This window comes from Periophthalmus magnuspinnatus, chromosome 12 (genome assembly GCF_009829125.3).
Source record: "Periophthalmus magnuspinnatus isolate fPerMag1 chromosome 12, fPerMag1.2.pri, whole genome shotgun sequence".
NCBI lineage: Eukaryota > Metazoa > Chordata > Actinopteri > Gobiiformes > Gobiidae > Periophthalmus > Periophthalmus magnuspinnatus.
Genome location: NC_047137.1, coordinates 13,518,923 through 13,536,509, shown reverse-complemented (window position 1 = coordinate 13,536,509; position 17,587 = coordinate 13,518,923). Strand labels below are relative to the sequence as shown.

The 17,587-nt window shown below is 39.4% G+C and overlaps 1 protein-coding gene across 1 annotated transcript in view; it reads left to right on the top strand.

The window, feature by feature from the left end:
- cacna1bb (calcium channel, voltage-dependent, N type, alpha 1B subunit, b) overlaps positions 1 to 17,587 on the top strand; it is a 194,469-nt gene that overhangs the window by 151,668 nt on the left and 25,214 nt on the right. The window contains exons 33-41 of the mRNA XM_055225690.1: positions 1,858 to 2,022; positions 4,842 to 4,952; positions 8,385 to 8,468; positions 10,951 to 10,956; positions 12,389 to 12,505; positions 12,918 to 12,983; positions 13,441 to 13,532; positions 13,617 to 13,767; positions 14,436 to 14,563. Coding sequence (XP_055081665.1) covers positions 1,858 to 2,022; positions 4,842 to 4,952; positions 8,385 to 8,468; positions 10,951 to 10,956; positions 12,389 to 12,505; positions 12,918 to 12,983; positions 13,441 to 13,532; positions 13,617 to 13,767; positions 14,436 to 14,563 — 920 coding nt within the window. The remainder of the gene's footprint in view (positions 1 to 1,857; positions 2,023 to 4,841; positions 4,953 to 8,384; positions 8,469 to 10,950; positions 10,957 to 12,388; positions 12,506 to 12,917; positions 12,984 to 13,440; positions 13,533 to 13,616; positions 13,768 to 14,435; positions 14,564 to 17,587) is intronic.

Below are 17,587 nucleotides of genomic sequence, written 5' to 3'. Positions count from 1 at the left end.
GCATTTTTGGCAATATGTGCAAAGTGTGAGACGGACGAAATGCAAATTAACTTGTGCTGCCAGATTTATTACAACTACGAGAGCCAAAACTGTGTGATAATAGAGCTCGCTGGAGAGACAGGTGCAAACTTTTTACACCATTTGCGCACTAATAGGGCATTTAATATTGATTTAAATGCTTTTAAATGACCCCCAAGGACAGATGAGATAATTACGTGCTGTTTTCAAAGCAGCAGCAATAAAACATAAACTCTTTACCTGCGACACTTCAGCCTTGTTTTCTCAGAAGTCTTCCACTGACCCGGAGCATTCCTCAGCAGCTGTCCATCACACCGGACTTTCACTTGTCTGCCTTGTTTACCTGATGTGCGTCCATGTCTCTGCACAGCTCCCATGCCGCAGGCGGTTTTTCGTGCGTGTAACGTTAACGCTGCTCCTCGATCTAAACGATATGCAAAAATGGCAAAAGTTAAAACACTTCAACAATTCAATAGGCAAAGCAAGGCAAGTTTATTTGTATAGCACAGTTTGTACACAAAGTAATTCAAAGTGCTTTACAGAATGAGAAAGACATTAAAATCACAATATGACTAATCAAAACATAAAGTCCTCAGAGTCCACAGCCCCAAGGAACAGAGAAGTCTTTGTTCATGCTTTATTAAGGCTATTAAAAGTGTAACCGTACATCACGTCATATCAAACTAAATAAATGTGTTCATCCTGTAGTAGTTCCAACTTGTTCCCAAAATATCTTACCAGCGTTTGCACACATTTCACATCCAATATTTATTTAGTTGTTTGTCCAAACTGCGCACCAATGACGCCAGTCCAAACTCCAAACTAGCTGGAGTGCCTCTTGTATCCCACAGTGTCACCCCTCCACGTCTGCTCCTATGCTCCTCTCGTCTGCCCTCCTCCTCCACACAGCGGTTTGAACACAGCTCGGTTTGTTTGGCCTGGCTCCCTCTCATCTGGACTTCACAGGGACTTGCTTAAAATCACTCCCCTTTTGTCTCGGGAACACTGGCCCCCGATCAGACGCCTGTAAATTGCGGCTGCGTCTTTTGATTTCACAAAACGCCCGGGATTACAAATAGTGTACCATTGTCCCTGCGTGCTTTCATGTTTTAAATGTCTTTGTTAGCAGGATAGTACATCTCACAAAGGGAACACTGCAAAACAAGAAGAGAAGAGTTGATAGGAGTTACAATGGCTGGGATTCAAAATATTAATATTGATTTAGTTGATTTCAAAAGTTTTGGCTAGTTTAGATTGATTTAGTCGTATCTTAAGTGAGAAAATATGACTTAAAGTTGCACAAAAGTATCGAAAATCAGATACTAATCAATACTAAAGCTAGTATCAAAACTAGATCCTCATTTGAGCAGGTATCGATACTAAAAAAGTCACATTCACAGGACAAAAATGAACCTTACTTGGCCTAGAATGTTCCACAATATGGCATTAAACGTATCTATGTCTGTGGAGCCAATTACGTGACACAATCAAGACAAGTTACAAGTCAGATCTGTAGAAAGGTGACACCACTCACAGCAAGAATTAGTTTTTCAATATAATTTAAAACCATAAAAACCTGCTAATTCATAAATACAAGATGGATAGGTTTAATGCCATACTGTGCAACATTCCTGACAAAGTATATCTCACTTTATGGACAGATAATTGTGATTTTTTATTATTTATACTGCAAAACTGTTTCTAAAAATCTAGACCTTCATTCTAAACCAGTCAAATGATCTTACATCAGGGTTAAATGTATGCAGTTGATTTCTTCCTTGTTTAGTTTCTCTTTTTTGCTGTGCTGATTCCTCACGCCGTCCTGTGTCTCGTTTCCAGAGAGCCTGCATTGACTTCGCCATCAACGCCAAGCCTCTGACGCGGTACATGCCAGAGAACAAACAGTCGTACCAGTACAAGCTGTGGAAGTTTGTGGTGTCTCCTCCCTTTGAGTACGCCATCATGACCCTCATCGCCCTCAACACGGTGGTCCTCATGATGAAGGTGAGAGAACCGGGGTGGACACTGGGGGTAAGGTCATCGTTCTCAACCGTGAATTATGCCTGGAACATATTTTATTTTAATTTTTCTTACCTAATTGTAACATTGAAAACGTTCCTCTCAGGACAACTGGACTGCATGCATGAGTTTTAGTTATACACTGGGGGTTTTGTCTTAGATGTCTGTGGTTTGACATCAATTAATGTTTTTGTTTTCAATGTATAATTCATATTCATTCTAATACTAGAGTGATCATGGTTTATAGCACAGTTCTATGGTAGCCTGCACAAATGTGGAACATATTCTACAATACAATCCACTGGCTCTTTGTTTTGGGGCTAAAGATGCTACTTTAGCTTTTCCTTTTCCTCAGCACCAGACTGCGCTGGCAGCATTGCATTGTGTTTTCGATCTGCCCAAGGTCGTCTCTGTGGCTTGTCTGAATGGTTTACTCCGTGTCTGTTTGCTCTGTGCACTGGAGAGCTGTACACATTGATAGATAGACTGATAGATTGATAGATGATGGTGAACTACAGTCGTTTTATTGCAGACAGACTAATGCCATAGACTAGCACATGTTCTTTCATTGTTTTTGGTTCGCTGCGTTCAAGTTCAAGAGCTTCTGTGTGCTTTATTTGTGCTGCGGAGGGCAAATAACTTCTGAAAATCAAGTGTTCAACGTAAATGAGATGTCTCTAATCTATTTCTAGTTCAATCAGTGTCGTTATATGTGTGATAGCTGTTTTTATAAGCAATCACAGCTGAAATGTTTTAGTGCTGGTGCTAAATTACTACAAGCGTCTGAACACCTCATAGCCCCTATTTATACCACAGACTGTATAAAGCTCATTAAGGCTAGAAGTTACAGGTCTGACAGGTTTTGGGTCAAAGACTGAATTGACTGAGTACATAATAGACCATTATAGCTCACCTAGAGTTTTTTTCTTTTTTTTTGCAATAAAAATCATGTTAAAGGAGGTATCAACATATATGTACGTTTGCCCTTTTTCACACAACTACCTCTACTTTACAAATCCATCTTTATTTTTCCATTGATGCATCAAATAACCGTGTAATATCAGTTTAAGTAGAAGAAAAATATGAAAGCAATTGTAATTTTGAGTAACGTTTATGCAAGCAAACACTGACAAAATTATCTGTCCAGCTCAGAAACACTTTAAATTACATATATGAACAATAATCAACATTTATACAAGAGATTATGAATGTTGTACTTAGGGTTAGGTTTTTACAGCCCTTCCTGTAAAAAAATGTCAGGTGTTTATGCAGCTAAGACATTGATTTTGCCAGGTCATATTTTTTGGAATGTCTCCTAAAGAATATCTTAAGTTCTGCAGCTTATGAGTTTGTATCTTTGGTAAAATAAGTAACATATTTAAAGAGCCCCGTGCCTCTGCTTTGAGATGCCGTTTGAATTTACATGATCGCACAATCGGTTGCTGAGTTACGGTAATGGAAAATGCGCAATCGCGAGTCTATCAGCGACGGTAGCATCCAACGCTATAGAGTTAAGGGCAGAATTCTTTGTGCATGTGAACGTAGTGACTGACAAATAGAGGCATCTGACTGGCCAGGTTAACAGCTGCACACACAAATTCACAGTAATATTCCAGAAATGTTGTTTTGACCCCAAATGGTCTAGAACAGAATCCTTGTTTATTTTCATGACAGGTTGGTTCTTGAATTATTGAGCAGAGCAGACCAGGCTAAAGCAGAGCGTCTGGGTGTAGCAGTAGCTCTGTGGACGTTGAAGGCCTGGGTTCCCTCTGGAGACAAGAGCAGCCAGACTCAGCCACCTTAAATCAAGTGTGCAATCACAACAGTGTGCTCCCCCTATCTGTCACACTGTCCACACGGGTCCACACAGCCTGCTCTCTGTCTCCTCTCTGTCTCCTCTCTGTCTGCTCACAGTCCTTTCTGCACCTAAGGACTGCACTGGGCAGAAGTAACATTTATCAGGTTTTCTTCTATGTTATATTTGAATGTTGTATTTTTTTAATAAATGTTAGCGTCACTGCTTCCTGTCAAATGTTATCTCTATGAGTTTTTTGCCGAGTCACGCTAAAATGAATAAATATTTAAAGATAAGGCAGTCGACAGGCAGATGAGGGTGGATGTCACTGACGGAGGACGCTTGTTTGTGTCTCAATGCTAACGCTAATGCTAATTTTGAGGCTTATTAAATGTTAAAACATCTCCACAAACTGAAGTATTCTACATATAAAAATAATTGGGTCGTCTTTATTTTAATTAATTTGAATTTTAATAGATTTTTTTTCCAATTTTAATAAAAGTGACTGTTAGCTTGAGACACAGTGAGTTAGCTAGCATGTATATATAGTCCCAAATCAGAATGGTGTCAGTATAGATAGGTAAAAAAAAAGGTTTCAAAGGTTGTAATACGGATTAGGTTTGTGTCAGTGTGTCAGAGGATGCATTATTTTTATTTTTATTTTTATTTTTATTTTTATTTTTATTTTTTTATTTTTTTTTATTTTTTATCTTTTCAAAGTACGGGATGCCATGGTGAAGCAAGAATATTATTTTGTTAGAAAAAATGTAAATTGAAGAAATGCAAGATAGATGTGTTTAATGCCATACTGTGGAACATTTCAGGCAAAGCAATAACGTGTACGTATGTAGACAAGCAGGCGGTGGACCCTCATCCAGGAAGGTTACACAGTGCACCTTTATTTTAAGAGCGTATCAGGGCATTTCCACTGTACCCTGCACCTCCGCGCCTTAATACAGTGATGTGCAGTTCCTCCCTGACCATGTGTTCCTGTGTCTTGTGGTCACAGTTCTATGGAGCTCCAGACTGGTACGAGTCCATGCTCAAGTACCTGAACATCGTCTTCACAGCGCTCTTCACCCTGGAGTGTATCCTGAAGATCATCGCCTTTGGGCCACTGGTACGACACAAGCACACACATCCACACTGCTCTCACAAAGGACACGTGTACACTGTGTTTGTATATGAGACGGCGGCCATGTTTGTGTGGTCTCTCGTAGAGGACAGACACATGTACACTGTGTTTGTATATGAGACGGCGGCCATGTTTGTGTGGTCTCTCGTAGAGGACACATGTACACTGTGTTTGTATATGAGACGGCGGCCATGTTTGTGTGGTCTCTCATAGAGGACTCATGTACACTGTGTTTGTATATGAGACGGCGGCCATGTTTGTGTGGTCTCTCATAGAGGACACATGTACACTGTGTTTGTATATGACACGGCGGCCATGTTTGTGTGGTCTCTCGTAGAGGACAGACACATGTACACTGTGTTTGTATATGAGACGGCGGCCATGTTTGTGTGGTCTCTCGTAGAGGACACATGTACACTGTGTTTGTATATGAGACGGCGGCCATGTTTGTGTGGTCTCTCGTAGAGGACACATGTACACTGTGTTTGTATATGAGACGGCGGCCATGTTTGTGTGGTCTCTCGTAGAGGACACATGTACACTGTGTTTGTATATGAGACGGCGGCCATGTTTGTGTGGTCTCTCATAGAGGACACATGTACACTGTGTTTGTATATGACACGGCGGCCATGTTTGTGTGGTCTCTCGTAGAGGACAGACACATGTACACTGTGTTTGTATATGAGACGGCGGCCATGTTTGTGTGGTCTCTCGTAGAGGACACATGTACACTGTGTTTGTATATGAGACGGCGGCCATGTTTGTGTGGTCTCTCGTAGAGGACACATGTACACTGTGTTTGTATATGAGACGGCGGCCATGTTTGTGTGGTCTCTCGTAGAGGACACATGTACACTGTGTTTGTATATGAGACGGCGGCCATCTTTGTGTGGTCTCAGTGTAATTCGTGTTATAATATACAGTAAATGTTGGGTCTTCAGTCAAATGGAAAGGAGTCAAATTGTTTTAGTGAAATGGAAGTTCTTTTAAGCTTTTTTAATATTTTAGTGTATATAGGATTTCACAAAAACGTCTTACCTATTTCTTTGTAGCTTTTGTATTTTGGTAAAGTTTATAGTTTACTTCCTGGTTGGACCTTTTTATACCAGCAGGTAGAATTGGTTTGCAGCTGGCGTTGGTTTCTATACAAACATACAAGTCACACAAATAACAACTAGATAATTCCATGCAATTATCAAGAGCCAAAAGATGTTTAAATTAGGTAGAGAATAGTTATGATTAGACTTATTAAAAACAGATGACGGCACCTTTTGTTGTTAATCAATGTTGAAAAAAATGTGTTCCTTAATTGTACCTGCATTTTGGATGAAAATGTTGTGTTGATGACATAGCAGGACTTTTATTTTCAACTATTTTTTTCCACAAACTGGCGCTTAGCTGGTGTAAAACTATGATAAATATTTACCAAGGGTACAAACCCACCAAACCAAGTCATAATTAAAACATGAACCCCTCTCATATGCCCTTTAAAGATGGTTTAAACTTTAATACACTACAACTTCACAAACCTGATGTGATGTGTTGTGATGTTGCTCTGAAGGTGGAGTGACTTAGCGCGGAGAGCAAAGGAAAGGGAAACTCAGAGGATCATAAACGAAAGTATTTGACATATTAATAAGTTGTTTTCCGTGATTATAGCATTTTCAACAATAAAAGGTAAAACTATAATGAGTTGGTGTCTTACTGCAGTCGCACTTTTAACAAAATTATATTAACATCTTTTGTAAAAATGGCCATGAAATATTAAGTCCACAGTCTCCAGTAATATCTGAGTGCAGTGAGGTGTGGGGGATACATGGCAGAAGTGGAGCTCTCCTCTTGGGTGTCACCGAGGCGTTAGACCCGGGCTCTGCTCCATTGGCCAGGTCCATTTTGTAAAGAGGTTTTCTCACACTCCACTAGGCTCCACCTGTTCAGCTGTGTGTCCACTCACAGCTGAATCTCACACACTCTCTGCAGTGTCTAGCTGTGGGATCCTGGCCAGAAATATACAAAAAAAAGACCCTGCCCTAAATGTGTCAGTGGACCTTTTGTTCAAAGTCTAAAAAGTAAAGTTGCTAGTTAGCTGATTTAGTAATATGGGCTGCAAGAGACGGACAGAAATGAGAAAGATGGCAGCCTGGGTTTAGAGTTTTTGTGTTGCGTTGAATGTAGATTAGACTGTCACTATGTATTTTATAAACAAGCGCAACTAACAAACTGCCTGGATATTTTGAGTATTCCCATCTCTCCTATGACTTTCGTGCACTACTACCTTACAATGCTAGTCAGAATCATAATTTAAATGGACGCAGTTAGCAAAGCACAAAGACTGTAGTTTTTGAAGTACCATAATTTCCTCCACAAACAACAAAATCTCCTGTCTTATTCTGCATAAAAACTGTTAACCCTGTAGTTTAGCTCTGTACAAACATGTTCTGAAACGTGATTCTCGTCTTAGTTTGTCAGTCTTCTTGTCATTTCTTCTGGACATGTTTAAAATGCAAACAGAATCCCATTATTAAAGCTAAATTCCCAATGTAAACACACTTGTAATGCTTATAAGAAAAAACAGCTCAACCATAATATAGTATAGGTCTTACATTTTGTGAAATTTCCGCACATATTTAACCAGCAAATCTGTATTTCCTTCTCGTCACTCCTTTCTCTCACTGTCAGCCAATCACAGCCTACTATCCTCAATATTCATCTGCACTTCCTTCATTATTCTGATCTTTTCGTTACATGCTTTCCCCACCAGCAGCAGAACCATCTACCTCCTCAGCTGCTTCGTATTTTAAAATTTTAAGTGCAAATCTCCTGCATACTTACAAGTTACAACTGGCTCTGTGCACAACAACTTCACTATTAGCATCACTACTTCCTGTCCAGTGTTATCTTCATGAGGTTTTTGCCTAGTCACGCTAAAATTAATAAATATTTAAAGATCAGGTAGTGAACAGGGAACTACAGGTGGATGTCACTCACAACATGTTAAACACAACTTAAAGAAAATGAATACTTCACCAGGCGACACTTCTGTGTTTAGAAAAAGAGATGTTTGTGTCTCAATGCTAACGCTAATGCTAATTTTGAGGCAAAATAAATATTAAAACAACACCATAAACTGAAGTATTCTACAAATAATTGGGTATTCTTTATTTTTTATTTAATGGATTTGAATGTTAATAGGTTGTTTATTTGTTTATGTTTTCTGATTTTAATAAAAGTGACTGTTAGCTTTAAAACACAGTAAGCTAGCTAGCATGTTGCTGTGCCCAGAGCCTATTTTAAAGACATCCAGTTGTGAAGGCATTTGGCAATAACTAAAAAGGATCATTTACATTTTTTTTATATTAGAAGGTATTTTTGACTAACACCAGATATTGAAAAAGTTCCTTATTGTTTTTGTTGCAGAATTACCTGAGTGCTGCGTGGAACGTGTTTGACTTTGTGACTGTGCTGGGCTCCATCACGGACATCCTGGTCACTGAGGTCAAGGTGAGTCTACACATCGCTGTAGAAAGGTCAGGGGTTGTCACAGTACTAAACTATAATACTAATATAGATTTAAAAAATAATTCTAAAGCTATTCAGGAAAGGTTAAACTTTGTCCTATGTATGTGTTTTATGTATTTTAAAGGCACTATGTGGATAAAGAGAGAGAGAGATGGATAGATAGACAGAGATGGATAAAGAGAGATAGATGGATAGATAGACAGACAGATGGATAAAGAGAGATAGATGGATAGATAGACAGACAGATGGATAAAGAGAGATAGATGGATAGATAGACAGACAGATGGATAAAGAGAGATAGATGGACAGATAGACAGACAGAGATGGATAAGGAGAGAGAGAGATGGACAGATAGACAGAGATGGATAAAGAGATAGATGGATAGATAGACAGACAGATGGATAAAGAGAGATAGATGGATAGATAGACAGACAGAGATGGATAAGGAGAGAGAGAGATGGATAGACAGACAGATGGATAAAGAGAGAGAGATGGATAGATAGATAGGTAGACAGACAGATGAATAAAGAGAGAGAGACAGATAGATGGATAAAGAGAGATAGATGGATAGACGGACAGACAGAGATGATAAAGAGAGATAGATGGATAGATAGACAGACAGAGATGGATAAGGAGAGAGAGAGATGGATAGACAGACAGAGATGGATAAAGAGAGAGAGATGGATAGATAGATAGGTAGACAGACAGATGAATAAAGAGAGAGAGACAGATAGATGGATAAAGAGAGATAGATGGATAGACGGACAGACAGAGATGATAAAGAGAGAGAGATGGATAGATAGACAGAGATGGATAAAGAGAGATAGATGGATAGATAGACAGACAGAGAGAGAGAGAGAGATGGATAGACAGACATAGATGGGTAAAGAGAGAGATGGATAGATAGATAGGTAGACAGAGAGATGGATAAAGAGAGAGAGATACAGACAGAGATGGATAAAGAGAGAGATGGATAGATAGATGGTTAGACAGACAGACAGATGAATAAAGAGAGAGAGACAGACAGATGGATAAAGAGAGAGAGATAGACAGAGATGGATAAAAAGAGAGAGAGATAGACAGACAGAGATGGATAAAGAGAGAGAGATAGACAGACAGAGATGGATAAAGAGAGAGAGAGAGACAGACAGATGGATAAAGAGAGAGAGAGATAGACAGAGATGGATAAAAGAGAGACAGACAGACAGAGATGGATAAAGAGAGAGACAGACAGACAGATGGATAAAGAGAGAGAGATAGACAGACAGATGGATAAAGAGAGAGAGATAGACAGACAGATGGATAAAGAGAGAGAGATAGACAGATGGTTAAAGAGAGAGAGATAGACAGACAGATGGTTAAAGAGAGAGAGAGATAGACAGACAGATGGATAAAGAGAGAGAGAGATAGACAGACAGATGGTTAAAGAGAGAGAGAGAGATAGACAGACAGATGGATAAAGAGAGAGAGATAGACAGACAGATGGTTAAAGAGAGAGAGAGATAGACAGACAGAGATGGATAAAGAGAGATGGATGAATGAATGGATAGATAGATAAATAGATAGATAAGGCACTGCAGGTCAGCCAGATATGCTGAAATTATCCCCATAAACTTAATACATTTTATGACTGATTTCCATCATTATTATTATTAATGTGTGCTGTTACGGTTGTATTTTTGCTGTTATCGTCTCTCAGGCCTCAAATCTAAAGCAGCTGAGACAGTTTCTGTATAAAAATCAGTCACATAGCACCAGCTCGTTCTGTTTTACGTCCTTTTTATTAGATACATAAACCAAGACGTTTGATTTTGCGTCAGGTGTAGAATTTCACAGTAAAAGTGCCTTTATACATTTAGCATGTCTATTGGAATCGACTGGCTACAAAAACAAAGCAGCTAACATTGTTTTTACTCAAGTATTAATGTAAGAACTTTTATCGAAATACTGCTGCTGTCTCATCTTTTTTGTTCTTAAAATGTTCGTACTAACCCGCTTTACATGAACCTGGTATTTTAATTTTACTATTTTGTCTGTAAATCAAGATATGAACATATAAACAGGCAAATCAAGCGCCTTCTTTCCCAGACGTCATTCCCGCTAGCGTAGAAATTCCAAATATGGCATCTAACTTGGCTCCAAATCCTCCTCGGCCTCGATGAGCTTCATTTGACTGGAGCTGAACGCTATGGGTGACTTTATACAGTCTGTAGTTTAGACCTGTACAACTTCTGAAATATATCATTTTATTTTTTTAATTTAGCAGTTAACATTTTAGTCTACATGTGCTTCTGGATTAAAAATGCACACTATGGACTGAATTCTGATTTGAAAATTCACAAATTTACTAAAAATAAGATAAGGACTTAGATTAGAAACGTGCAAACTATTTACAATTAATAACTGACTTTACTCTGACAAATCATGTTCATACTAGTTACATCGTACACGTGCTTATCTGTAGACCAGTGTTGTGCTTGTGGTCACTGCTCTGCTTGTGTCTCCTCTCTCTGTGTGTGAATGTGTGTGTGTGTGTGTGTGTGTGCTTTTTCCATGTTGCTCTGCTGGCCCTGTATCCTCTGCCTCTGCCTCTGCCTCTGCTGTGCTCTGCTGTCTCGCCTCCAGACGGTAAGTGGCTTCTCTGGTCGTGCTCAGTTCCCTCGGGGGGCATTTCTGAAGTGTCACGTGGCCTGACACTGAAGCAGGTCTGTTGTTTGGGTTGTGTAAGATCTGTGAAAAAGGGTTGTAAATATAAAGTCATTAAGTTCAGGAATAGCAGGCGATGCAGACGTAAACAGTTCAGTGTGTTAAGTAAGAATACAGTTTACTGGGAGTTTGAAAAGAGCTGCCCATAACGGTTTTAAAAGGAGATTTAGGAGAGGCTAGTTATGTCTAATCGTCAGTCATCAGCTTGGGTCTTTTTAGTGAAGAGCTCTACAGTAGTGTTGTCACAATGTACAATACCTGCTCAAATGAGTGTCTAGATTTGATACTAGATTTAGTACCAGTTAGTGTCTGATTTTCAGTACCTTGGACAGCCCTAGTTTTGTCTACAGCCAATCCTCTGTCAGTAAAAGCATGTGGTTTGGAGCAGACGGAACAATTTGGACTGTACTGAATTTTTTATGTTAAATGACAATGATTAAAAGTATGTTTCATTTATATTTTGGAAATTTATATTAAAATCCATTTTTATTTTATTGTTTTAATAAGAAATTAATTAAATGAATCAAATTGAATTGAAAGTTGAGACAACTGAATATGAAGGTTTTGTCCAGTCACTGAAGATATTTACATTTTAAATCATTCTAATGTCTGATGCTCATGTCACCATTGTTATTTATGCAAACAGTCCTGATTATCTCACATCTTAAAATGGTACTAGACACTAAATCAACTTTTTTTGCTACTAAACTGTGTATACAGCTTACTAAGTAGGTTGTTTCTTTTTTGACAATGTTAGTGCAGACTAGATACATTTGCAGCTTTGTGGTAAAAAAATCTATACCAAATTGTGTTTCCTGGCTCCGGTGTCAATTGCCAATTTCAAATACTTCACACACCTCTGCCCTGATCACAGTCAGTTTGTGTAATCGCAAACACCTGTCTGCAGGAGCAGAGTTTGAAGTGTGGTCATCTGTTAGACCGATCACACTTCACATATGTCCAGACCCTGCCCCTCCTCCATTTTCACTCTTTTCTTTAGTCCTCCAGTTTAGCAGCTTTGAAATGTGTTTTTGGGTGGAGTTTAGGTGTTTCTCCCCACTTCAAATCAAACCTGTAGTTTCTGTTATATCTCAAAACTTCATGTTTTAGCAGTACATATTAACATTTTGTTGTATTTCTGTCGTGTTTATTTTTGTTGAACTTCTTCAAATTTGATATGTGTGTTGTTTTTTCAGGATAAGATGATTAACCTTAGCTTCCTGCGTCTGTTCCGAGCGGCGCGGCTCATAAAGCTGCTGCGACAGGGTTACACCATTCGCATCCTGCTCTGGACCTTTGTGCAGTCCTTCAAGGTAACACACGGATTTGGTCTGCAGTCACACAGAGGAGGAGGTCAGAACACTGTGAATCTATCAGCTACTCAGTAAATAATGTGAACTGATCCATGGTTACTTTGCGGTGAGGTGACCAGGCGATAATAAACAAGCAAATAAAAATCACTTTATGTTTACATTCCTATTCTTCCACGTAGATAAGCTTAACTTTTTTAATGAATTAATTATAACCAAACTACAGAGAAGAAGAGAAGACGGCAATCCTTTCCAAACTACACTTTAATTGATGGGTAATAGTTAAATGACCCATTTCTAAAACTGATGTGTCTTAAATGTAGCCGTAGTGGTTTGCTTTTATCTCTCTGTATTATTATTCTGTACTATTTGCCCACAGGAGTCATGTTTAAATGTGTGTGTGTTTTGTCCTCAGGCTCTGCCATATGTGTGCCTCCTGATCGCCATGCTCTTCTTCATCTATGCCATCATCGGGATGCAGGTCGGTCTGGGCTCTCAGCACACGGACACAGTTTAAGCAGTTAAACCGTTTAAACTGTGTGGATGGTATATAATCTCACAGCTCTTGCAGTGCGGTTACGCTGTTGCTATAGATTGCATAAGGTGCACACTTACCCACAGTTTACATCATTGCAACACAATCTCTAAACTCACTGTAGCTGCAAAGTGAGCAGAGCACTGTGCAGCTGTCAGCATTCAGCAAAACAGCTCATTTTACACACTTAGCATATATTATACTTAGCTGTGTGTAAGTACACCACGTTTCTCAATTACTGTGTTAAGTAGTGAGCGCTTGAATGCTTGAGTTTGTTGTCTAATGTGTATACTGCTGTGGGGTATTTTGAATGTTCAGATTAGCATTAGTTTATGATGTGACCTTATTTGTTTAAATATTTCATAACAGTCATGCATTCACCTTTTTCTTTCTGTTTCCCCAGGTCTTTGGAAACATTGAGTTGAATGATGAAACTGAAATCAACCAGCACAACAACTTCCAGACCTTTTTCCAGGCTCTGACTCTCCTCTTCAGGTCAGCGCACAACTCCTGTCTAATCTATATAACTTAAACCTTTATTGCTTTTATTTATCTGTTGATTTATTTGTTTACACTCAGGAGTGCTACCGGGGAGGCGTGGCAGGAGATCATGCTGGCCTGCCTGAGTAACCGCCCATGTGACCACCTCTCTGGGAGCTCGGGCAAAGAGTGTGGCAGTGACTTTGCATACTTCTACTTTGTCTCCTTTATCTTTCTCTGCTCCTTCCTGGTGAGGGCAGCTTTATTTATAGTCTGATTAGGTTTATTAGGTCTTCTGTATTGATTATACTTTATATTCCTATGTACAGACCTCTGTTTATGTCATACCTTGACTGTTTGGGCTGTGATGTTGCTGTGACGCTCATTTAAACAGATTTTGCCGCTGTCTTCCTACTTGGAGCAGCGGGATTACAGCGCCATCTGCAGTCAGACTTCTTCACAGCTGTATCCCAGGTGTGAGAAAGTTGGTATGCCCCCTCATGCTGATTTACAGCATGGTGGGCGCGTTTCTGGATCTCAGTGGCCTCCCTGATCCAATGATGGTACTTGCTGCTCTCCGTGCCTGTGACCTTAGGGTTGTCCCATCCCATGAGACGATTTTCCATCTTCCTGAAATGCCAAAATCAGTTTAAATCAGCTAAAAAGGTCAGGTGACGCTTCTGAGGAAGACAGACGAAACTAAATAAACAGAGGTCGGCACATAAGAATCTAAAGTATTTGTACTGTTTTTAATATTTTTTTTAATATATATATGTTATCCTTGTTTCATGAATGCATCTTAATTGTTAACCAGATATTTTTTATAAATATTTTCATACAATTATTTAATTTAACTAGACTTATTAGCGTTACATTAGACAGCGCATTGAGAACATTTCCTTATATTTCTGCCCATAGATGCTGAACCTGTTTGTGGCGGTCATCATGGATAACTTTGAGTACCTGACCCGAGACGCCTCCATCCTGGGCCCTCACCATCTGGACGAGTTCATCCGCGTGTGGGCAGAGTACGACCCTGGCGCCTGGTAAGTCCCCTCTCTCTGCCCCTAAGACCCCCTACCCCACAGCCCCTCTGCCCCTTTGCCCCTAAACCTCACATACCCCATGCCCCTCTGCCCCGCTGTCTCTCTGGCCCCTCAGATCTCTGCTTCCAGATTTAGAAGACGCCTCAACTTTTGTCCATTTTTTTCCTGTGTAGAATTTAATCGACTTCTTTTGAATAGTACAGGTTTGATTGAACATCTGGATGGTCACCAGTTCAAACCTCACTCAAGAGCAAGCGCACTGTTATTGTGTCATTGAGCAAGACACATTTCCCCACCTTGCCGGACTGATTGCTACTTAGCATCTGGTGCATAAACCTGCTATCAAGGAGGCTCACACTGGTGCTGTCCTAGTCCTGGTGAAGTAACTAAGCCTTGTTCTGGTTTAATCCCAATCTTGATGTAGTGTGTGGGGTTGCCCTGACAACTTCAACTGAATATATATTGGTAATAAAGACTAGATTTTTGTATGTAGCACTTGACAAGCTACCCAAACGTTTGCAGAACTATCTTGTCCAATTGCACAACAACATTATGCAGTGCCAGTAGCAGGTTTGAACTGCTAACCAATGTCTCTGCCTAATAATCTCCTGCCACCTTGCTGTAAAACTGACAAAACTTAAAAAATCGAGCTTTTTGAGTGCACATTGCCTCTCCATAACTGTGATTTGTACCATTTTTACAGATATATTGTCTAAGCAGCTGCTGAGGTCAAAATAAGTTCGCTTTACGCCGTCTACATCTAATTATAAAGCATTCTATTGTCGGATAGTCAGGAAGTGCGAGTTAGCATGTTAAGTGTTAGCAGTGTTTGGCAATACTCGTCTCCGGTCTGTCAGAGTTGTGAAAAGCACTTATAAACTCATCACAGTGAATAATTAGGATGTTCAGAATGCGTGAGGTAAATGAGGAATAACTTTGGACCACTGTAAACCGTATCACTAACAGCCTCCGTTGTGCCTTTTAAACTCTTAAAGGTGCATTATGTAACATGTTGGGAGGAATGCCACCTGCTTGTCTCCATGGAGATGTCATTGCTTTGCCTGGAATGTTCCGTAGTATGATATTAAACTTAATTGTCCCACATATATTCAATTGCAAGTGTTTTTATTGCTTAACAAATACCTTAAAATCATGTTTTCTTACTTTGAGTGGAGTCACCTTTCCACAGATCTGCCTTGTAACTCAGTCTAGTGGGCTCGCATGCTTGTTTCCATGGAGATTTAATGTTTTACTGTGGAACATTCCAAGCAAAGCAATAACATATCTTTGGTAGACGCTCCGCCAAAAAGTTTACACAGGGCACCTTTTAATATATTAAAAGTCTATGGGAAAAATCAATGGGAAATTTTGCTCCATAATCAAACAATGAACCAATCTCATCTACCTCCACCCTCCTCCTCTGTGAGATGTTAAAATATGTGTGACAAAAAAGAGAGCGGCGTATTGTGCGTTTGGGCTGGATGACTTTGTGACAGGAGCTCAGCCTTGGGAGCAGGGTGGGGTGTGTAGAGGGTGGAGAGGAGTTATTTTGGGGGGTGCTAGTGTTAGGAAAAATCCACAATACGCTCACTAATCCTCTTCACAAGTTGCACTAAAGGAAAGATAAGAGCAGGCGACTAAAAGCCTACGGTTGAATGGTTAAGGCAACTGTATGTTACATTTTGATTTTGAATGACCTCTCTGTGTGCCCAGATAAGACGTAAATATGTTCAAACAAATATACCTTTTACTGACAATAATCGTAATGCTCATTTATTTGTAGTTACAAAAACATCCAATCAGAAAGCAGAATGAGCCTCCAACTGGATTCAGCATTGGCAACCCAAATGAGACTCTCAGGCTGAAATCCTGCTGGTTTAAATCTAAAAGGACTCTCTCTGATCTGAAGGGTCACTACATAAACCCCAGCACCTGCAGCCAATCATGAATCAGTGCTAGTGCAGCCTCTGTATCTCAGTAAGTGAATTCTGGAGGTTCTGAGCAGGTTATTAGGTAAGTTATATGTGTCTCTATCTGCAGGTCAAGGCACTGGCAACACAGGTTGAGTTGTGACTGAAATGTCTATTTTAAAGCTGTAAGAGTGCAGACTATTTACATGAAATACAATATATATATATACATATATAAGAATGCTTTGCCATTATATTTAATTTATAATTCAGTAAAAACTGTGTAATATTATTCACGTGAGAAAGAAAAAAAACCTATACACCTATAAAAGTTGCATTTATTTGGAACAGATCATTTTAAGTTTTTCAGATGCAGACAGATTATTTATTAATAATAAACTTTTACTTGCACAACAACAAACAAAATGCAACTCCAGGTATGTTTTTAATGAAGTAACACTATAACATGGCTTAAAGCTCACAAGAGTAAATTTTGCGTAATATACGAAAATGTATTATTTTAGGCATCTCGAAAATGAAAATAAAAAAGAAATAACTGTGAGACAATGCTGGCTGATAAACTGTCCCAAATCCCATTTGTGCAGAAGCTTGAGTCATAAAGTTGCTTAAATCCATTGGGAAATGACACTTCTGCACTAAACAGAATTCACTTGGGAAAATGTACCAAAGGCTGTAAGATCTTTGACAACTTGACAGGTCCTTGAGAGCATACAGTGAACATACAGCAGCCTCGCGATAAAGCAGATCAGTAGAATTGCTGTAAAGATGCATTAGAAGAGCGAGGCGACGCACTTTAGAACTATATAGAACTCAGCCTTTGCACGACTTCGATTTGTCAAAAACGCCTTAAGTTGTTATTGAGAATATAAAGGCAGCTTTGAAAACATCTCAAGAAGGCTGTAAGAAGCTCTGCCCCTCACCACGAACGACTACGAGCTCTTTGGCTGTTTTTCTTTGACTGAAAAACGTATAAAAACATTGCATCTCCACAAACTTGACTTGTCCTTGGCCAACTTCCACTTATTTCCATGGACATTTTGTTCTGTTGGCTGGAGAATGTTCAAAAAGAAGGATTTTAACTTTCAGTTTCCAT